We start from the raw sequence: 24,405 nt of genomic DNA, 5'->3' as shown, positions 1-24,405 counted from the left end.
TTATGGTTTTGTACCATGGATATCACAGAATTTAGACACGCTGATATGAGTACGCATGTGACGATATCTTCGGATTAGATTTCATAAGTTACAGAGGGTTATATTTTATATATTGAAATAATAGTTGAAACACTGCAGTGATTTATTCTCTTACAGACACAATATTTTACAAGATTTGTAGTCATTTGTACAAAACTTAGATTATAAAAATAGTATATTATACTACGTCTGTGATGTATATCGAAGTAATCAAAGAATTGAAAACGGACTAAAATTTAGTACTCAGAAACATAAAAAAAAAAAACAAAATAGTATAATGTCTATGGCACGGTCGTGAAAAAATTGTTTGTTGACAATTTTTGACATCCCAAACAACAGCTGTTGCTATGGCGGCATTTTTATTTTCTTGGAAAATTAATAGGAGAATATGTGATATTTACTATAAATCGTCGTTGATTTTTTTATTCGAGATCGAAATTATGTGATATTAATTCCATTTTGAGAAGTTATAGACTACTATAAATCGTTAGGATGTAAGTTATTTCCAAAATTGTAGCTGTGATTAATCTCAGTTTTTCCTATTCTATAATTATATTTAAATGTACAAGTATGATGAACGGATTAAATAAGGAACAAGCTGGTCGCGATGCAATCAAGAGTCATTCTACTAAATGTGAGCGAGGTATGAACAAACATATTTTTTTAGGTGATTGGCGGGCAATGTTGCCTAGGTAAACTGTTACACGATATGTCTTGTGCTTGCGGCTTGCCTCATGATAATGTTCACCACAGCTTACGAATATTAGTAACTATAGAAACTAACATTTATTTTTGGAAATTTTTGCACTAATCTTTTTTGTAATTTTTTTTTATACTATTAGGTATAACAAACATTCATTGCCAACAGAATACACTAACTTCCATAATATAGTAGCCCTGCATGCTTTGCCATACCTTAAGACCAAGGTTATTCCTCCAAATTCCCATAATTTATTAACCATATCTCACTTTCAAATTGAAACATAATTTTTTTATGAGATGATAGTAGAATGGTAACCCCTATTGCACTATCGGTATAAAGTGGTGGTACACCAGTGGGGGATGATAAGTGAGGAAAAAGCAGGCCAGTTGGCCCATAGTGAAAAATACAAAAGAATTAATTGTGAAGGTTTCTAAAAGGAACTGCATGGAAGTCGATCTGATAGGGTATATTGCTAGTTTTGCCTTTTACTAACGATCCCTTCTCCTACACAATATATGCATGGGATTTTTTTTTTTGTGATTTTTTTTTATACAACTTAGAATGGCAAACAAGCTGGCCCACCTGATGGAAAGTGGAAACCGTCGCCTATAGACATGAGCAGTACCATGAACATAACAGAATATACTGTTTCACTCACGATAACCCCATGTATTGCCATTCCTGAGGACTCGGATGTTATTCCTTTGTACCCTATAAATTCACGCCATATCCTACCCTTCAAACCGATACACAGCCATGCAAACACAACTACTTTACAGTTGAAACACGAATGGGACAGAGGTACTCAAGCCAATGACTTTTGTACAAAGTCTCCCTCTGGTAAAAATGATTAAAATTGTGCTGTTATGTGGAAGTCCATATTCTATATTATATACTATATATATTATATAATATCATGGTTGTGGAATTAAAACAATTCTAATCAACTACTAATAGAAACCTAGTCACCAACTGTGCTTATAGGAATTGTTTAATATGATGCCCACTGCCACTTCCTATTATCGTACAGTTCACCATCAACAGGGAGTTCACCACCATACCTTAGAGAGTAGATAGTTGCATACAGCATGGTTTCAGAGATATTTTCTCCCAGGAACACTCAGAACCAGCTCCCTATTGAGGTTTTAGCAGGAAACTACAGCATGGGGTTCTTCAAAAAAGGGGTAAAGAGGTTTCTTCAGGGTCGCCAATGTCCCTAGTATTGCAGGCATTTATAGGCTGCGGTAACATCTTACCATCTAGTGGGCAGTGTGCTTGTCTGCCACCACAGTGGTATAAAACAATTTGTGGATGAGTAAAAGTGTTTTTCTAATAATATCAGTATATGTACTAAGTGTTACCAAGTGCCAAATATTTATTTATTTATTCCTTAGTAGTATGTATACAAGGCGGACTTCATGCCAAAAGCATTCTCTCCCAGACAAACTTAGGTATAATCACACCTATTAAAATATTCATATAATGTTAAATTCCAGATTTATTTTAAAAATCGTAACTGAACTATTATGAACATTTGAAAAATTAAGCTAAATTGCTTTATTCATACTCATGTGACTTTTTGTACAATGAACGGTATCTCTACATAGTATTATTAAACAAAGTGGCTTCCTGTATAAGGATGATTAAATCTTTTAAATAAAGCAATTGACTTTAATGTGATTGCCATCAATAGATAGAGTGAAATCAAGAGGAAGGTTTATATATATATATATATATATATATATATATATATATATATATATATATATATATATATATGGTTTATTATTGTTTTGTTAATTTATTGAAACAAGACAATAATCCTTCAAGATGAGAGCTTTCATAGAAAATTTATAACAAAATAATGTATTATGGAATTATTCCTCATTATTAAGAGCACAAAAATGTCAGAGATTTCATTTTTTATAATAATAATAATATAATTTATTGGATGAAAAACACGGTATACAGATGTTAGCAATAATATGTTAGGAACAGGCGTGTTTTGCCAAAACAATGGCATGCAAAATTTTTTCTTTATTATTATATGGATTCATTTTTTATTATATGGATAACTTTCTATAGTTATTGTAATGTTAAAAAAACATACAAATTATGTAAAGTTTGGGAAGTTATATAAATTGATACAATAGTAATATTAATCACTCCACACTGCCACCACATTGCACTCGTGTGAAGCCAGGGGGGATCACTAGTTTTTTATTATTGTATTTTATTTTTTTCAATTATTAATAAGTTGACCAAACTTTACTATACTATTTAAATTTTATCAAATCACTAGCTGTTTCTCGCTTATTTACCTGCATGAATCAATATGTGTTAAGTTTGGATATATATATCACATCATAACTGTGTACCAAATTTCAAAAAAAAAATAATTATACTTTTAAGTGTAATTAAATTAACATACATCCAAATAACTTTACAAACTTTCATATTTATAAAATTATAATAGTGTTTTCAGATGTATACCGCATCAGTCCATCCAAATTAAGTAAAAAGGAGTTAGAGGACCTTTATTTTGAAATGTTGGATAAGAACTTAGAATTGAAGAAGACTGTTACCTCACAGCAAGATAATATAAAGGTATGTAAATTGTTATCAAAAAATTACCTATTATAATAGGATAGTCAGAGGTACTTGCCAAGTGTAAACATTGTGGAGATGGAAACATATGTTTATCAATATATGAACTGTCCACTGCTGAACATAGGCCTCCCCCATAATGGGGAGTTTTGCCAGTAGTTACCATGCTTGGCAGGCAGGTTAGCAACTGCAGTTAGACATTGTTGTCCAACCCTCGACTGTTATCTTAGTTGCCTTCTACTATACCCATGGAAAAGGAAGAGGTGGCCCATTTTTTGCCGAGACCATACAGTCAATATGTGTATATGTAACTCAGTATGTTACACTGTTCATTTTAGAATTCAACTTGGCAAGGGAGAATGTTATTCTAAAATAAAATAGTAATATTTTATTTACAAAAAAATACAATTTATTTTATTAATATAAGCTATTTTACTATCTGTGGTACTATTCATTAATTTAAATAGACCATTTTCTTCAATTTTCCAAAATAGAAGTTAGCTTTTATTTTGGTTATACAGAGGTTAAAATTTTCTGTTCGTTTCTTTATGTTTAATTCATTTGCCCAACTTTTTCTTTATTGCTGAATATTAGTGTTCTAGCTGTGTTTGCTTTATTTTTAATATTTAAAATTATATGAAATAAAAGACTTGTTGACAGCTAGAAAAAGAATGAGAGTTTATTTTTTATTAAATTCAAATTATTATAAATAACAAAAAGTTTTCATGTGTTAACACTGAAAGGTCCCACGATTGATCAAGATTTCACTTGATTGTAAGTGATGATGTGGTCTAAAATGGAGCTCTTGGATCTGTGGATAGCTTATTCACATTCCTATTATTTTAGTCTGCCTCATCACCCATATTTACTATATTATATATTCAACCATATTTACATTTCGTTGTTTACACTAAAACATGCTAATTATGTTTAGTTCCTCTCAACAAAAGTGCAAAGGATGACTGCCTCGCAAAGGAACAGTCTTTTGAAGGAGAATAAAGACTGTTGCGCTGCCACAAAGGCTGTTGTTCAGGAACAGAAGGCGTCGTAAGTATTTTAGTTCTTTTTTTTTATGTTTAGGTATGTGTAGGGCAATTATGGTTGGGATATTTATGGGTGAAAATGGGATGGTAATCCCATTTTGACTATCGGTGTACACTGGGCCAGTGCCAGTTTTTTTTTAATGAGTGATGATGAAATGGTAACCCGGTCTGCGTTAACGGTATACGCTGGCGGGACACCAATGAGAGATGATAAGAAAAATCAGGTCAGTTAGCTCATCGTGATGAATGCACTTGAAATTCACTTGTGTCCGCATTACTAACAATATCTTTCCCGCCTCCCCTGCGGAATGCCAGTTTTTTTTAAATGGATGATGGTATGGTTAGCCCGCCTGTGCTATCGGTATACACCGGCGAGCCACCAGTGAAGGATGATAGATGAGGATGAAAACAGGTCAGTTAGCCCATCGTGACGAATTCAATAAGAATTGTTCACGATGGTTTCCAGGGGGAACCGCGTGAAGGTCGACCTAATAGGGCATATTGCTAACGATGGGGCTGTTAAACTCCATTACTAACAATCTCTTCCCCCCCGCGGAATGCCAGTTAGGAATGATAAGTTCGGATAAAATTAAGTTAGTTGGCGCATCATGACAAATCCACCAGGAATTAAACACAATGGTTTTCAGGGAACTGCATGGAGATGGACATAATAGGGTATATCACGAGCACTAGGTTGAGCTCCACGCGGTTCCCCATGGAAACCTTCGTGGTTATTTAATGTTGAATTCATCACACCTAACCTGCTTCAATCTTCACACATAGCCCCTCACAGCTGCCTAGCAGCAATTAAAAAAGTACAGAGTTTAAACTTGGTTTTTCAGAATAGCAGATTTGAGAAGAGCAAACGAGCGTATGTCGGAGAGGATTCGGGTCTTAAACATGAGGCTCTGCACAGCGAAACAGTTCCTCAAACGAAGCCCCTCACAAGTTACGTCTCGGTGCTTTAAATGTTTAACTACTCCGCCTGCATCCATGAAGTGAGTTCTTGCCTTTAAATTGTATGTTTTTAAATGCAAGTTACAATTTTATTAGCGATTTGCCTTCAGATAGATCACGATGCATAATTAAAAAAAAAATCAGTAACTTGGGAAACTGTCGTTAATGTATAGAGTTATTTTTCTGTAAATTATTCATAGATTTTGCTAGATGACGTTCTATGTAGAAAAAGACGCAATAAACAGAAAGAAGAATAGCAGAGGGAGACTTTGTACAAAAGTCGATTGCTTGGGTACCTCTGTCTCATTCGTGTTTCAACCGTGAAGCAGTTGTGTTTGCATGGCTGTGTTTCGGTTTGAAGGGTGGGATATGGCGTGAATTTACTGGGTACAGAGGAATAACACCTGAGTCCTCAGGAATGGCAACGCATGGGGGGTATCATGGGCGAAACAGTACATTCTGTTATGTCCATGGTACTGCTTATGTTTATAGGCGACGGTTACCACTTTCCATCAGGTGGGCCGTCAGCTTGTTTGCCATTCTAAGTTGTATAAAAAAAAAAAAAAAAAAAAAAATAGAAAGACAACGTTTCAAATTAAAAAAGAAAAAACCGAATACTATATAGATTTTCAATAAATATCTATCAATTTATCTTTGGTTACTTTACGCTATAATTAGTCAATGTGGTAGTGATATTTTTTTGTATTTTGTATTTTTATTTGTATGTACAGTCATTTTACAGTATATTTTTTATACTACATATTGAAATATAATTTGATTGTAGACATTCTTCAGTGAGTATCCTTCATACGCGACGAAGTGACGGCAACCCCAAAGCGGCGACAGCTTCCAGTCAATATCTGTACAAGTAAGTTTATGGAAAACTGTTTTTAAGTAACATACATACATATCTGTCACGCCTGTCTCCCATTACGGTAGGCAGAAACAATGGAACGCTAAATGCTGCGATCCAAACGAATCTCTTTCGCTTCTTCCACATTCATCACTCTTTTCATACACTCTCGCCGATTATGGGTACTTTTAATTTGGCCCTTCTTCAGCACGTCGCCTGTTTGGTCGACATACGTCCGTCTAGGGCGGCCCCTACCGACATCTCCATTCATTCTTGCTCGATACATAAATATCTTTCGTTATTTTTTTTTAAGTAACAATTTACACTATTACTGTAAAAAAAAGCTGTAATTATTCTAAATATAAATAAACAAATTAAACATTTAGAGTAACAGTTGACTGGTAAAGAATACCATCGGGCATTGAATTCGCCCTGTAAAATTTTTTTTTTTTTCATTGCAAATGTATAAATAAATTTATTTATTTAAACTTTAATGCATAGTAAAATTTTATGTACATATGGCGTAATTAACACCGTACGGTGTTCTCTACCTGTTAACCTAGAAATATATGTACGTACTATATGTGTATCTACAGACCAGTCCAGGCCTTGTACGGTATTTTTAAAATAAAATATAATCCAAGTTTGCTCATGTTTTTTTTTTTTGTTGGGTGAAAATGGTATGGTAACCCCGCCTGCGCTAACGGGATACGTTGGCGGAGCACCAGTGAAGGGTGATAGATGAGAATGAAAACAGGCCAGTTAGCCCATCATGATGAATTCATCAGGAATTAACCATGATAGTTTCCAGGGAGAACCGCGAGGAGGTCGACCTGGTTGGGTATATTGCTAGCAATGGGATTCTCAGTCTCCATTACTAACAATCCCTTTCCCTCCCAAGTTTGCTCATTGATAATGTAATCTACATTATGCATAGATGAAAGAATTGTTAAAATCGGTTAAGTATTTTTTAGTTTTATCTGTTACGAACAAATAAATCTTTAATTATTGAAATAACATTGTGTAATGTACGCCTTGTGGACACTGTATAGAATGGGTTAACCCTTTTCTGTGAGTGTCGTAAGACGCGACTAGGAAAACTTAATGGTCGAGAGAAAGGCAGCAGTAACCCCTTTTAAAACATCACCAAAGTCTAATTGTGGTTACTTACACTAGCCCAACGTGGCAACTATTGAAAATACCCCCCAATGACAAAAGCAGTCTTTGAGGGAGACCTATGTTCAATAGCGGGCAGTTAATGGCTGATACAACTACAACAACTTTTACTAATATGAAGAAGGGGAGCTTTGCATGTAGTTGCCAAATTTGACAGACGGGTTGACAACCACAGTTTAGCGTTTGATGATGTTTTAAGAGAGACGCTGCTAACCATCCCTCCACTTATAGTGGAGGGAAGCTTCCTTAGTCGACTCTTACGACACCCACGGGAAGGAAGGGGGTGACCTATTCTATCCCTGGACCTACATGGCTTCTTGTTATTACTGTGTTCCTTTTACACTTGTATTGTTTACTCTCTATAAATTGAATTTAATTGAATAATTTTATTTCAGAGAAGTAACAACAAAGGATGTTGAAACCGATACCCGTGAGTTGGAAAAGTAAGTGTTACTATTTACATTGGGATCGATTTAAAAGACATTTGACATCTCGAACGCCATAGTTTTTTTAAGTAAATTAAAAATATTTTTTTGTTGGAAAATATATAAGTATTTGTGATATTACATTAACATTACATATACCATAGGGAGACTTTGTACAAAAGTCGATTGCTTGGGTACTTCTGTCCCATTCGTGTTTCAACCGTGAAGCAGTTGTGTTTGCATGGCTGTGTTTCGGCTTAATATGGCGTGAATTTACTGGGTACAGAGAAATAACACCTGAGTCCTCAGGAATGGCAACGCATGGGGAGTATCATGGGCGAAACAGTGTACTCTGTTATGTCCATGGTATTGCTCATGTCTATAGGCGACGGTAACCACTTTCTATCAGGTGGATCGTCAGCTTGTTTGCCATTCTAAGTTGTATAAAAAATAAAAAAGATAGGATAAGTAAGTAAAACAGTGTGTTTACAGAGAAGTGTTGACTGCAAGACGATGTAGTGAAAAAAAATTAAAAAAGTATATTGCGCTAGTTTGGCTATTTGGAGAGGATAGATGAAATAATTTATTATAACATTATCTTTTCTTTTCATCATTATCAGAAAGAGTCCAAGTGAGGTGTGTGACGAGAACAAATGCAGAACTCTCATGGAGGAATTCAAACAGAAAATTGACAACTTGCAAGAGGTAAGGAAAAGGCTTTGATGTATTTTTTACAAGTGACACCCAAATAGAGGAGGTTGATAACTCGCCTTTATTTAATTTTATATGTTACGAGATATACTCGTCATGTTTTTTTCTTATACAACTTAGAATGGCAAACAAGCTGACGGCCCACCTGATGGAAAGTGGTAACCGTCGCCTATAGACATGAGCAGTACCATGGACATAACAGAGTATACTGTTTCGCCCATGATACCCCTCATGCGTTGCCATTCCTGAGGACTCAGGTGTTATTCCTCTGTACCCAGTAAATTCACGCCATATCCCACCCTTCAAACCGAAACACAGCCATGCAAACACGACTGCTTCACGGTAGAAACACGAATGGGACAGAGGTACCCAAGCAATCGACTTTTGTACAATGTCTGATTAGATTTTGTTCATTCTTCATTCACTTTTGTATTTTTTTTAATGGGTGAAAATGGAATGGTAATTCAGCCTGCGCTATCGGTATACACTGACGGAGCACCAGTGGTACATGATAGGTGAGGATGAATGCAAGACAGTTGACCCATCGTGATAATTTTGACAAGAATTAACGCTACGATGGCTTCCAAGTCTAACACCAGTCTCTCACAAAGATTATTTTTAATTGTAACGCTATGTAGCTGTAAGTTTTATTATGTTGTTATTTTGTGAGAGAAAAAATATATATTTACTTATTTACATACATATTTACATTTATAAGAAGAGTCGCGTGGAGGTAGACCTGATAAGGTATATTGCTAGCAACGAGGCTGTTTTTTTTTTTAAATGGATGATAATGGAATGGTAGCCCCGCCTGCGCTATTGGTGTACACTGGCGGAGCACCAGTGAGGGATGATAGATGAGGGTGAAGCAGGTCAGTTAGCCCATCGTGATAAATTCAACAATAAACCAATCACGATGGTGTCCAGAGGGAACCGCGATTAGGTCGACCTGATAGGAGAGTTTATTGCTAGCAATGGGGTTGCTAATCCCCATTACTAACAATCCCTTCCCCCCGCAATGAGGCTGTTAGACCCTATTACTAACATTTCCTCCCCCTCCCCCTCACTTCTTTATTAGTTGCCCTGAAATTTTGTGACGATTCATTAATTTTGGGGGAGGTCCAGAAACTGGCTAGTAACCATATGAAATGTGGTATCTCCAGGAGCTGTCACACACGCACGAGGAGTATACCCAACGCGTCACAGCTCTGGAGCGCCAGGTGGACCATCTTCAGCAGCAGCGCGGCCTGCAAGAGGAACAGAGTGGAAGTCGTGTGCGCGAACTAATAACTCGACTGCGTGAACAGGAAGCCAACTATAGTATGTATACAACTATAACGACTTCTTTTATGCAACATAGAATGGCAAACAAGCTGACGGCCCACCTGATGGAAAGTGGTAACCATCGCCTATAGACATGAGCAGTACCTACCGTAGACATAACAAAGTATACTGTTTCGCCCATGATACCCCCCATGCGTTGCTATTCCTGAGGACTTAGGTTTTATTCCTCTGTACCCTGTAAGTTCACTGTCATATCCCACCCTTCAAACCGGCGGGAAGGGTTTGTTAGCAGTGCGGACTATCAGTCGTATTGCTAACAATATACCCTATCAGATCGACCTCCACGTGGTCCCCCCTGGAAACCATCATGTTGAATTCCAGGTATATTCCACACGATGGGCTAACTGATCTTCCTTTTTATTTTCACCTATCATTTCTCACTGGTGCCCCGCCAGCGTACACCGTTAGCGCAGGTGGGGTAATTACTCCATTGTCATTCATTAAAAAACCATTCGAACTGTAACACAGCCGTGCAAACACAACTGCTTCACGGTTGAAACACGAATGAGACAGAAGTACCCAAGTAATCGACAAGTCTCCCTCATCTCGAAGTCTCCTTCAGAGGGCGTTTAGCGATTTGCATCACAGCATCTATTAATATATTTTGTTAATCCAATTGCAGACGACCTCTCTACCCAGTTATCAGTAGAGAAGAGTAAGGTGACGGAGTTGGAGATGCGTTTAAAAGTAGCAGATGCGTCCGCGCAAATGGCGAAGAAAATCGACACGCATCTCGCCAGTATGAACGTATGGGAGCTATTCTAGTTTAATATTTGATTGTATATAGTTTGAAGTCGATATTTTCAGTATTATTTTAAGGGAGCTTTTTTTTAATGGTAGAAAATGGTATGGTAACCCCGTTTGCGCTATCGGTATATACTAGCGGTGAACCAGTGAAGGACGATAGGTGAGGATGAAATAGGTCAATTGGCCCAATATGAAACTAATAAGTAGGAATAAGAAGTGAAGTAAGAGTATTGATTGAAAATTCTTCAGCAAATCCTGTAATGTAGGGAGGGAGACTTTGTACAAAAGTCGATTGCTTGGGTACCTCTGTCCCATTCGTGTTTCTACCGTGAATCAGTTGTGTTTGCATGGCTGTGTTTCGGTTTGAAGGATGGGATATGGCGTGAATGTACTAGGTACAGGAATAGCAACGCATGGGGGGTATCAAGGGCGAAACAGTATACTCTGTTATGTCCATGGTACTGCTCATGTATATAGGCGACGGTTACAACTTTACATCTGGTGGGCCGTCAGCTTGTTTGCCATTCTAAGTAGTATAAAAAAAAATGTTGATGCAATAAAATGTTAAATAAATAAATAAACAGGGGAACTGAATTTTTTTTCAAAGTCTCTTAACAAGTTCTTAATTTATTATGTTTTCGTCCTATATAGTAATCAGAGACAATTAAAAAATATAGTTTTTATGTTTGCATTTTAACATGTAGTCAATCCTACTTTAGGTATAAATAATTTTAATTCCATGCGCAGGAGTTGAGACGAGCATCGTCCAAGGTGGACAGCCAGTTTGTTACCAGCACGCCCCGAGAGCCGCCACACTGGGAGGTATCCTCTCTGCGGGTAAATATACATATATAATATTATTATTTCCTTCATGCTACTTGCAATGGCTAACAATTTGACGGTCCACCTAGTAGAAAATGGTATTTTTTAATGGGCAATAAATTATATAAATTAGATAAATTTTATAGAATGGTATCCCCACCTACTGTAACGGTATATGCTGGCTGGGCACCAGTGAGGAATAATAAGTGACTTCACGGTTGAAACACGAATGGGACAGAGGTACCCAAGCAGTCGACTTTTGTACAAAGTCTCCCTGTGGTAGTCGACGAAGTCGCCGGTAAAAGCTAGTTAAAATACATATTTCAGTTGGAAGTGCCACAGTCACAGCTAGTTGCCAACCAGATCAGCCCGGGTACGACGGTAGACCGAGACGAGACCAAACTGTCCAAACATTCAGACGACTCCGGGTACACGGACGTCAACCGGTCGCATGAGTGCGACGACGACAATAAGGTAATATTCTTACTAAGATATATATAAGAGGAAAACCCATATATATATATTATATAGACGGCAGTTGCCAACCTGCCTGCCAAGCATGGCAACTACTGTCAATACTCCCCTTATCGGGAAAGCTTATGTTCAGCGGTGTACAATTAACGACTGAAATGATGATGATGATGATGATGATATGTTAAACAAGAGTAAATTTGTGATAACCTATCCGACTTGTACAGGATCTGAAGGGAACCAAGGTACATTTTGTTGGTAACCACATTTACTATCACATGAGGAAAGTTATTACACTCTGTTCTCTCTGCCAACTCTGCAAAGAACTAGATGTATTGATTGATGGATTATATTTGGTATTTTTTTTTATGCAACTTAAAATGGCAAACAAGCTGACGACGGCCCACCTGATGGAAAGTGGTAACCGTCGCCTATAGACATGAGCAGTGCCATGGACATAACAGAGTATACTGTTTCGCCCATGATACCCCCCATGCGTTGCCATTCCTGAGGACTAAGGTGTTATTCCTCTGTACCCTGTAAATTCACGCCATATCCCACCCTTCAAACCGAAACACAGCCATGCAAACACAACCGCTTTACGGTAGAAACACGAATGGGACAGAGGTACCCAAGCAATCGACTTTTGTACAAAGTCTCCCTCTGGTATTAATTAATTAATGTATTAATAATTAATGTACTATTTTAATATAGCATAACTGCACGAAAATATGTATCTAATAGAAGGCATGAGTGTCTAAGATACAGGCTAGGCCTAGTTTAGACACTAATGTGCTGGGCATAATAACACATTTTATACACATATAATTTCACTTTGAAATTCCTGTAAGCCCATGACTGTATATTTTTATGTGCAATAAATCTTTATTATTATTATTATTATATGCATATGTATTATTTCTCAGCTTATAGCTGGTTTTGTAGAGACAAGGACGGGATTGTTACCAAGTCACTTGTTCTCATATTTCGTTTTATTCAGTAGGAATGCTAGGAGTTGGACTATTTAAAAAGTTTTCTAACTATGGAGCATGTAGCAGTTGTGTTTGCATGGCTGTGTTTCGGTTTGAAGGGTGCGATATGGCGTGAATTTACTGGGTACAGAGGAATAACACCTGAGTCCTCAGGAATGGCAACGCATGGGGAGTATCATGGGCGAAACAGTATAGTCTGTTATGTTCATGATACTGCTCATGTCTATAGGCGACGGTTACCACTTTACATCAGGTGGGCCGTCAGCTTGTATGCCATTCTAAGTTGTATAAAAAAAAAAATGTATCTAATACTGTAGATTTCTGGAGTTCAATGAAGAATGTCTTATTAAGGTGCAGTTTATTTAATAGTTTGGGTAGAGATTTTGGGATAACGCCAGCAGAAGATAATATAATCGGGATTATATCAACTTGTTATTATTATTATTTGGTATTAATTACTATATTTCTTTTAAGGCACTATTTAAACTAAATAAACAATTATTGGAAAGGATATCGGATTTGCAACAGCAACTGGACACGTTGAAAATGGACGCGGTGAGTAAAAATTATGCAGATTTCTGAAAACTTAAATTAGATATAATGCAACAAATTACAGTGTTTTTCATATTTTTGTTTATAATGGATAAGCTTTTTTTTTAATGGGTGACAATGGCATGGCAACCCCGTCTTCGCTATCGGTATGCACTGGCGGGGCACCAGTGAGAGATGACTGATGAGGATGAAAGTAGGTCAGTTAGCCCATCCTGACGAATTCAATTAGAATTAGCCACGATGGTTTCCAGGGGGAACCACGCGGAGGTCGACCTGACAGGGTATATTGCTAGTAATAGGGCTATTTGACCCCTATACTAACAATCCCTTTCCCCCCAATGGATAAGATTGGATTAGTAACTTCTTGCTCTATTGATTTACGTTGGCAAGGCAGTATGGGAATAATAGGTGAGCAAGTCAGGCTCAGGTTATGAGTCATAAAAAATCATCATATATTAATCATGATAGTTTCCAAGAGGATTATTCCTAATCGATAGGTTGGTTTTTAGGAATTGGGACGCTAGCCCTCGTTATTTCCCTCTCCAACCCATATTTCTATAGATTTTAATGTATTGTCTAAACAAATTGAAGGTAGCAAATTTTCAAATTCTCGCTAGCCATGAAAAGCGCAATGCTCAGAATTTTTTGGGCGATACTGTACGAAATGGGGATATCCAGGAAGAACCAAAGTGACAAACATAGCTCGAAGGATAAGCAAACTAAAGTGACAATGGGCTAGTCACACAGCTCGAAGAACCAACAACCGAAGGGGAAGAAAGGTTCTAGAGTGGCGATCTTGTACGGGAAAACAGTGTAAAAAGACTACCCACTAGATGAAGCGACTAACTCAAATTCATTACAGGGGTCAGTGGATGCAGGTAACTCGGGACCTTATGGTAGTCTATGTGGGAGACCTGTGTCCTGCAGTGGACAGATGATATGTGATGAAATCAATTTTCAGATTAATGAAGCCAAAAATACACAATTGGTACAGAATAAGGGTTTGGAGTCAGAAGACATTGGAACACGACTTATAGAAAATGTCGAACTAAATAATGTCACTGATAACACTCAGCAGGATGTCGTTAGGAAGGTCACGATAGAGGTAGGATATTTGTTTTTTTTTTCATACAACTTAGAATAACAAACAAGCTGACGGCCCACCTGATGGAAAGTGGTAACCGTCGCCTATAGACATGAGCAGTACCATGACATAACAGAGCTAAATAAATAAATCTATCTATCTAAAAATAGCTAAGGAGCTAAAGACAATTTCGCATGACTTTACTAGGTCGCGGTATTTTGTTTGCTTAATGTACCCTATAGTAACGACATCTATTTATTATTCATTAATACACATCTTACAATCCTCAAAATACACATACAAACAACATACATACAAGTAATATTCTTTCTTTGGCAGTCGAATAAAAAAAGCAGCACAGAGCACAGTCCAGACAGAGACGACAAGTCAGAAGGAAAACTCCGTTCGAAGGAACAATCGGTTAGTGTGTGTAAAGTGAACGAACTATGGAATAGCTATGACGAGCCTGCTACCACCAACGAGACGATAGAAGGCAGCATGTAAGTGGTATCCATCTACTATTATTTTTATATTTATTCTTACTCCAAGTTTCTCTTCTGTTAAAGGTCATCTTGCTTATATTGTAACTAGATAATGTAAGTACATGGGAGATTTTAAAAAATATATTAGAAGTCTTAATAAGACCAGGGCATTTATATATATTTAGAAATGTTATTTGTTTGTCTGTGTAAACGTACGTTTGATCCGGTATTACACAAAAGTACTACACTAAATTGGAGGCAGTTTACCTTAGTTGTATTTCTGAAAGTCTAACTTATAAAATGTGCAGTAGATTTCATCTTGACATGCTATCTTGGCATCTAGTGATCTATATCATTGAATTTCCTACTTCTGATATCCATGCGTATGAAGTCGCGGGCAAAAAGCTAGTCATTTATATAACAACGCTCTGCTACCAAACTTGTACAAGGTTTTTGTAATCAAAGAAAGTTGTTATGTTATAAAAAGGTCAGCTCACCGCGACGAATACACCTGGAATTTAGCACGAGAGTTTCCAGGGGGACCACGGGGTGGTCGACCTGATATAGTGTATTGCTAGTAATAGGGCTACCAGTCCAAATACTAACAATTTTTTAAGAAGAATCCTATTACATTGTAAACAAAATAATAAACTAGTAAGTAAACTTGGCTGTTATAATTTTCAGATGTCGACCAATTAAATCGGAACAGGTTGATCAATGCCTCGAAAATACCCGAAAATACCTGAAAGAACCAGTTCCAGCTCCGCGGCAAAAACCGATTAAAATCGCTTCAAACGTAAAAAGCGACTCGCATAACGGCCTTCAAATACCAGGACCTTTGCCCGTAGACGGCGAAGCAAATATATCGGTTTCAAAAGAAAAACCGTGGTCGAGAGCGAAACGTCGGTTAATTGGTGTTAAAACAGCAAAGGATTCCAACCATTCAAGCGACAGTTCCAATAGAAACAATGGAGTGATCCATCACGGTTTTACGATACAAAATAGTGGAGAGTTAGTTAAAACGACACAGTATTACCCGAATAGTAAAAATGAAACATTAAAATTAGCTGTCAATGGTAGTAAGGGAAACTTTAAAGTGGGCGAGAAGGAAATCGAATCTCTCGACGAAGTAAAGACAAGTGACGTGAAACGGAACGGCGCGGTAGTGAATGCGTCGAACGAAACGCACGCCAACCACGCGGGTGTTCAGGCTGGTCTCTTGGATACACATCGACTAGGTGAGTCGCAGTGTAATTAACATTATTTTACCCAACCGATTATAATATAATAAAATGGTAATTAGACAATGTCGATTTAAAAAAATATGATATAAAGGGTCTTAATGAGATCAATAGAAGCCAAAACAATGTTTTTTTTTTTAATTTTTCTCTATCTGATTGTTCCAGGATCATGCAAAAACTACACCAATTTGAATTAGTTTTCCTCAGTCAAACAGTCAGTTTCGTGTTCCTGAAAGTCTAACTTAAGATCTGGTGTATGTTTTGTCATAATAACGCCATCTAGTGGTCCATTTCATTAGTTTTCCGATTTCTGAAGTCCACGCTTATACCTACCACTACCCACTAATTCAGTGAGCAAAAAGCTAAAGAAAGAATTAAAAATATGATTGCGGTTCATCTGACCCCTTACTTTTAACACTTATTGATAAATTTATTACAATATTACAACATTACAAAACATTATTCCAGGCAAACAAATGGATAACAAACAGCAAGGAAATCAGCAGAGTACACAGCAGCCGCGGCCCCACAGTAGCCCACAGCGACAGGGCCGACGCTGGCCGTCACGAGATCGCACGTACTCTGTGGCAGGGGACAATACCGACTACGAGATCTCGTCGCTCACTGACCTGCCTGACGAGGGAGACGACGCTGGTGTGTATTCTAGAATGTTCTATACTTTTATCATAGTAAAATGTAGACAACAATGGACAAGAAACTTGGCAGAGTACTTCAAAACGTTACGATGCGTTACAGAGGCGGAAGGGGGATTCGAATAACTCGTTAGGTACCTCTGTCCCATTCGTGTTTCCGTAAAGCAGTTGTGTTTGTATGGCTGTGTTTCGGTTTGAAGAGTGGGATATGGCGTGAATTTACAGGGTACAGAGGAATAACACCTGAGTCCTCAGGAATGGCAACGCATGGGGGGTATCATGGGCGAAACAGTATACTCTGTTATGTCCATGGTACTGCTCATGTCTATAGGCGACGGTTACCACTTTCCATCAGCGTGGGGCCGTCAGCCTGTTTGCCATTCTAAGTTGTATAAAAAAAAAACATAAAACCCATCATGGTTAATTATTGTGGAATTCGTCATGATGGAACAATAACAATAGTTGAGAACCCTTTATATAATATACGTGTCATTCCCCCTAGTGGCGAGTTACAGCGAGCCGCTGTCACCGGGCGAGCACAAGGCGACGAGTACCGACCGCACGGACGGCAGCACCGACCACAGCGACCACAGCGACCACACCGCCGCCACCACGGACTGCGGCTCGCTCAGCGAGGGAGAGCTGCCCGCGCACACTGCAGGTGATTTTTACTTTTACGGATGATAATGGAATGGTAACGGAATGCTAACTCCGCCTACGTTATCGATATACGCTGGTGAGGCACCAGTGAATCATCATGGATGAGGATGAAAGCATATCAGTCTTTTTAATGGATGATAACCCCACCTGCGCTAACGGTATACGCTGGTGGGGCACCAGTGACGAATGATAGGTGAGAATAAAATGGCAGGTCAGTTAGCCCATCGTGATGAATGCACCAGGAATTCAGCACGATGGTTTTCCTTATCACTTTTGAGAAATAAATCATCATCATCAGCCTTTATCTGTCCACTGCTGATCACAGGCCTCCCCCTTGGGAGGGGAGGGGGTCCCAGTAGTTGCCACGCTTGGCAGGCGGATTGGCAACCGCAGTCAGGCTTTAGAGATGTTTTAAGGGGGATGCTGCTGCTCATACCTCGCTTTCCCTTAGTCGCCTCTTATGACACCCACGGGAAAAGAAGGGGCGGCCTTTTCTATGCCGGGGTCACACGGCCATCAAGTGAATAGGGTTTAATAAAAAGTACTACCATGAAAATCGCTGGTATTAAAATAAAATATTTTATCTTGCAGTTAGAAAACGTTCAAGTGTATCAAAAGGCATTCCAGAGACAAAACCGTAAGTGTTAATATACATATCATCATATTAACAGGTAACTGACCACTGGTGAACATAGGCCTCCCCCATAAAGGGAATTATGCCAGTAAATGCCACGCTTGGGATTCGGGTTGGCAAGCACAGTTAAGTTTTGATAATTTTTGATAATTCTTGTTTCAACCGTAAAGCAGTTGTGTTTGCATGGCTAAGTTTCGGTTTGAAGGGTGGGATGTGGCGTGAATTTACAGGGTACAGAGGAATAGCACGAGTCTTCAGGAATGGCAACGCATGGGGGGTATCATGTGCGAAACAGTATACTCTGTTATGTTCATGGTACTGCTCATGTTTATAGGTGACGGTTACCACTTTCCATCAACAACATTACAATGACGATTTAAAAGATTTTTCTCAAACATGCTTGGAAATGTGAGCATTATTTTGACAATCTTCTTCGAGATAAATCAAAATTGCCGTACTGGCCAGATACATGCGGGCAGCGGCCGGCAAAAGTTGTATGAAAATCCATATCTGTCGTGTTTTGCGGCCAGCTAAAATACTATGTAAACTCATATCTGTCCTGTAATTTAAAAATGGAATGACCTTTTCCTTCGAAACATGCCTACCAAGGAAGTACGTAATAAAAGCTTTTATTTAAATTTCGAACTGGTTTACAAATAGAAAGCTGTTTATTGAAAAAAAAAAAACAAAGCAACATTATGGCGTGTGAGAAATTATTATTGTTCGTTATTCGTCATTGACCTTAAAAAGAAAAATTGTGTTTTTGATTTCCGTGCATTGTTTGAGAAAAGTACTATACAAGCCTTGGCCACAACTAGGCATTGATGGACTCACGTATGTGTGCCTCGGCTGCGCCTCGGCCCACATTTTGCACGTTCGTCCATCAATGCCTCAGTTGCTGGCCGCTGCAGTAATGTACTATTTCATATAAGCATGCTCAAAATTCATTTGCACTATATCTCCAGAGTCCAGCCCGTGCCGGTCACTCAAAAGGTGGAGGAAGCGCTACAGGCCATCAGCGAAGAGTTGGCGCGGTGCAGGGAACTCATGCACACACAGAATACTCTAGGGGTGAACATATGGTCTTCCTTCTAGAACTGTCTTTGGTTATCTGCAGACAGTGTTGATTAGTTAATAAGCTTTTGTGGAAATAACCACAGTTTCTGTATCAGGTGTATAGGACAAGTTGGCAAAAGCTGAAACAGGGAATTCAGACAATTCTTTATTCTTTATTGTACACAAAATATAATGTTAACCACAATTAATTTGAAACATTATGTACAAAGGCGAGCTTATCTCTATAATAAGAGATTTCTTCCAGCAAAACCTTTTCATGTAAATTGTATGTTATTTTAAAAATAAAAATAGGCAGTCATACGATCTGCATACATTGTATAAACACATAAGATATGTATACACAAAGAATAATACAAACTACACATTATACATTACATAAAATACATAAACCCTGTAAACATATACATATACTTACATATACATACATATACATAAATAAATATATATACACATATACATAATACGTCAGCATAGTGATAAGTAATGCTCCCTTAGACGACGCTTAAACATGCCTATACTTGTCGATTCCCTTATTTCGGATGGCAGACTATTCCATAGTCGAATGGATATAACTGTAAAGGAATTCCCAAAAGCTTGACTATTATTCTAAACTAGATTTTAACCAGTGGAAATTCTTTCTGGAACATTGAAATTTCTATTCCTGTTTTTTTAAGCATGTAGTCTATGATATTATGCCATAATATAAAGAAATAATAATAGCTTATAGTGAAATACTAAAAATTGTCGAAAAACCAGCAATATGTATTAAAATCTTACAACAACGCGCGGAATCAGCTGTGTAAGGTCAACGCTACAAGCGTATAAAAACTACCTGCGAAGAAGCACCATTGAACGCGCGGTGTAGTTATCACGCGTGTGGATCGTAAAATTTCAAATACATTGCGCTCCGACAAAACTAAGAATCGTGGGGGGAAAGGGATTGTTAGTAATGGAGTTTGACAGCCCCATTGCTAGCAATATGCCCTATCAGGTCGACCTCCACGTGGTTCCTCCTGGAAACCATCGTGAACAATTCTTGTTGAATTCGTCACGATGGGCTAACTGACCTACTTCATCCTCATCTATCATCCTTCACTGGTGCCCCGCCGGTGTATACCGATAGCGCGGGTGGGGTTGCCATTCCATTATCATCCATTAAAAAAAATCTAAGAATCGTTAATTATATAATTGTGGTACATTTCCGGCGGGAAAATAAATTATTTAACTGTATATTTATTTATGTATTAATAGTTGTAGCACTTCAGCTGCCCGCTAACGAAATGCTTTCTCACTGTACTGGGTTGACCGGAAGAGATCTCTGTCAGAGATAAGTCCACCCTTGCTCACAACATTTATAAATACATTATTTTATATGTATTTTACAAGTGCAATAAAGAGTATATAAATAAATCTGCCATCTGAATCAGCTGTTTCCGTTTTGGCCAACCTGCCCCTCCACCTTGTATATCCTGGGCTGTGCCTTATGCCCCCACGTATGTAGATAATTACTGCCTGCTTTGTTTATTGTAATATTGTAGTGTATTCAATTTTAAGTCTCAAACAGTATTAAGAATTTCACTATATAGTATAAAACAAAGTCGCTTCCCGTCTGTCTGTCTCTATGTGTGCTTAAACATTTAAAACTACTCAACAGATTTTGATGCGTTTTTTTTAATAGATAGAGTGATTCAAGAGGAATGTTTATATGTATAATACATGCATAATGTAGTAGAGAAACAGAGGTTTCTAATGTAATGTCGTAATGTAATGGGGGGAGGGGCTATTTAGTATCAGTATTGTACCCGTGCGAAGCCGGGGCGGGTCGCTAGCGTAACAATAAATATACCTTAAAGTTACTAGGCACTCAAATATAGTTAGTAGAGAATAATATAAGTACAAAATTGTATATTTTTGCAATTAATTCTATGTAATTGTGGCTTGACGGAATTCAGAATAACATAAACACGCTGTGAGGAACTTAAAAAATCGATATAATCTGTATTTAGTATGATAAAGAGGGAAGATTTGATTTTTTTGTTTGCTTGTATTAAATAAACTCCAAAAATACTCGACGTATTTTAAAAAAATCTTTCAACTAAAGGAAGCTACATTATCAGCCAGTAACATAGGCTATAAATTATTTTTATATGACATCACAACCATCAAGAAAAGAGTATATTCCTTTTTAAAAGGCCGGCAGCACACCTGCAATGCCGTTGGTGTTGTGAGTGACCATGGGCGGCGATGGTCACTTACCATCAGGTGAGCCGCATGCTCGTTTGCCCTCTGTGTTCTAAAAAAAAATTAAAAAATCAGACATTCCTACGTAAGTTACAATAATGTAACGCAAAGTATTAAATATTTACTTCATCATTTATTAATATCAATTTTGCACTGTACACTGCTGGAGATAATCTTCGCCCTTGGAGGATTTTGTTGTTGCCACGCTTAGCAAGCGGATTAGCAATCGTAGTTAGGCTTTGGAGATGTTTTAAAAGGGATGCTGCTGTCCATATAAATGTGTATACGATATAGAACTATCTTCATTTATTTTAACATAATAATATACCTTAAAGTCCAGTAATCTCCTTTGTTATTATTAAGCTTCGTAAGTACAGATTATAATTTAATGTAATAACTACTAGTTTCGGGGGGAGAAGGGATTGTTAGTAATGCGGATTACCAGTTCCATTGCTAATAACATACCTCCCCGTGGTCTCCCCTGGAAACCATCGTTCTGAATTCTAAGTGTATTGGAATTCAGCACGATGGGCTAACTGACCTGCCTTTTTATCCTCACCTATCATCTATCACTGGTGCCCCGCCGGTGTATACCGTTAGCGCAGGCGGGGTTACCATTCCATTATCATCCATTAAAAAAAAAAACTACTAGTTTCAGGACCAATTCAGGACCCTTAAGGTCGAGCTTTCTCGATCTAATTACAGGTAAGTTACAGTAGTTATTACATTAGAATCTGTTTATTCATCCTTTTAAATAACAGTTTACTTTACATCATGCTGTGATCTGTGAATGCAATATTTTAGTCATAATTTATATTTTGCGCTGTTGTACAATATATCGTCATAGTCGTAGAATACTGACGGATCTTTATATGTAATCTTTTTTTTTATATACCACTGAGGTGGCAAACAAGCATACGGCCCACCTGATGGTAAGTGGTTACCGTAGCCTATGAACACCTGCAATACCAGAGGTATTACGCGTGCGTTGCCGACCCTGAAGAAACCTCTTTACCCCCCTTTTGAAGAACCCCATGCTGTAGTCTCTTGGGAAAATATCGGCAGGGAGCTCATTCCACAACGTGAGTGTTCGTGGGAGGAAACATCTCTGAAACCGCGCAGTATGCGACCATTGAGGCTGTAGGACATGAGGATGAACTCCCTGTCGATGGCGAGCCGTACGATGGTAGAAAGTGGCTGTGGGCATCATATTAAACAATTCTTTGTCAGATCCGTCAGTATTATACGACTATGACGATATGAGGCGTATAAAATCAAAGGCAATAAGATTTGATTTAATTTTCACTCTGTATTTGAATATAGAAGGAGTTCTATTATTTAAAATTCAAATTATTACTAATTTTCAATTTTTTTTTCAAAGCGGATTTAAAATATAGAATATCGTTCCATATCCTTGACAAAGTATTAGTTTTTCTAGTTTCCTGAATATTTGACAGACTTGGATTTAGCTGTCTTTGATTTTATAGGCCTTATATATGTATATATATAATGTGCAATCACCTAGTTATGTTTGTTTGTGGCAATCAATTATATAATTGACATTAAATTTTTGTTATACAATTTAGAATGGCAAACAAGCTGACGGCCCACCTGATGGAAAGTGGTAACCGTCGCCTATAGACATGAGCAGTACCATGGACATTACAGAGTATACTGTTTCGCCCATGATACCCCCCATGCGTTGCCATTCCTGAGGACTCTGGTGTTATTCCTCTGTACCCAGTAAATTCACGCCATATACCACCCTTCAAACCGAAACACAGCCATGCAAACACAACTGCTTCACGGTTGAAACACGAATTGGGCAGAGGTGTCCAAGCAATCGACTTTTGTACAAAGTCTCCTTTTGGTTTGTTACTTTGTTGATGAACTATTTATATTTATTTTAAAATATGTTAAATTCATATATTAGTTACTGTGTTGCCATGTTGTTTGATTTTATTTAAAATGATTTCGTATCGTAAACTTGAATGAAATAAATGTTATAATTCCGTTTTGCAGTATGTAATTTTATTTATTGTTACCACCTGTCTTACCTACTCTTCTTTCCAGTAGTAATCTGTTTTTTGCTGCAGCATGAAGTTTAATACCCATTGTAATCTCTTTTACTATTTTTTTAACGTTTTAATATTTACAAAAATGGGAATATATGGATATCAAATGAAATGACAACGGACTGTACACGCTTAGCTATACCACACATACAAATGGGGGGAAGGGATTATTAGTAATGCGGACTACCAGTCTCATTGCTAACAATATACTCTGTCAGGTCGACTTCCACGTGGCCCCCCTGGAAACCATTGTGCTGAATCCCACGTGTATTCATCATGTACCAACTGATGTGCCTTTTGATTCTCACCTATCATCCCTCACTGGTGCTCCCCCAGCGTATACTGTACCAGTATTATTCATTGAAAATCACACATACAAAAAAGTGTGAGTTGATATCTCGAGTACTTCAAAATTTTTCAATCGCTCAATTAATGTTGTAGTTTTTAAATTTGTAAAATGAATTTTATTATTATAATAATTATTATAGCTCATTATAGGTTTTGGGAAACGAAAAGGACAGGGACAGAGGAATAACAGCTGAGTCCTCAGGATGAGGCAACGCATGGGAGGTATCATGGGCGAAACAGTATACTCTGTTATGTCCATGGTACTGCTCATGTCTATAGGCGACGGTTACCACTTTTCATTAGGTGGGCCGTCAGCTTGTTTGCCATTCTATGTTGTATAAAAAAAATGTGCCCACGCAAACCACTTTTATACAAAGTCTTCCTCTGGTGTATGTGAGAACTATTTAATTTGAATTTAAAATACTTATTCTTCTTTATTATATTGAATATTCTGTTCTGGATTTAATA

At 37.7% G+C, this 24,405-nt stretch overlaps 1 protein-coding gene across 2 annotated transcripts; it reads left to right on the top strand.

The window, feature by feature from the left end:
- Nucleotides 1–347: 347 nt before the first annotated feature.
- Nucleotides 348–23,529, top strand: LOC113518074 (myosin-3-like). Of its 2 annotated transcripts, none has more exons than XM_052892874.1 (19): nt 348–682; nt 3,228–3,349; nt 4,284–4,396; nt 5,235–5,390; nt 6,134–6,217; nt 7,774–7,821; nt 8,424–8,508; nt 9,678–9,834; nt 10,481–10,605; nt 11,353–11,442; nt 11,755–11,901; nt 13,365–13,445; nt 14,404–14,547; nt 14,866–15,026; nt 15,693–16,246; nt 16,718–16,903; nt 17,405–17,563; nt 18,154–18,199; nt 19,162–23,529. In XM_052892874.1, exons 1-19 carry the CDS (start codon nt 610–612, stop codon nt 19,289–19,291), a joined length of 2,661 nt encoding a protein of 886 aa, XP_052748834.1. In that variant the 5' UTR covers nt 348–609; the 3' UTR covers nt 19,292–23,529. The 2 variants fall into 2 exon arrangements, with proteins under 2 accessions (XP_052748834.1, XP_052748832.1); XM_052892872.1 differs by having other exon boundaries at nt 3,219–3,349.
- Nucleotides 23,530–24,405: the final 876 nt, after the last annotated feature.

Source organism: Galleria mellonella, unplaced genomic scaffold (genome assembly GCF_026898425.1).
Source record: "Galleria mellonella isolate WM207_F2 unplaced genomic scaffold, CSIRO_AGI_GalMel_v1 utg171, whole genome shotgun sequence".
NCBI lineage: Eukaryota > Metazoa > Arthropoda > Insecta > Lepidoptera > Pyralidae > Galleria > Galleria mellonella.
The sequence above is the reverse complement of the archived record's forward strand: the minus strand, read 5'-3'. Positions and strand labels throughout refer to the sequence as shown.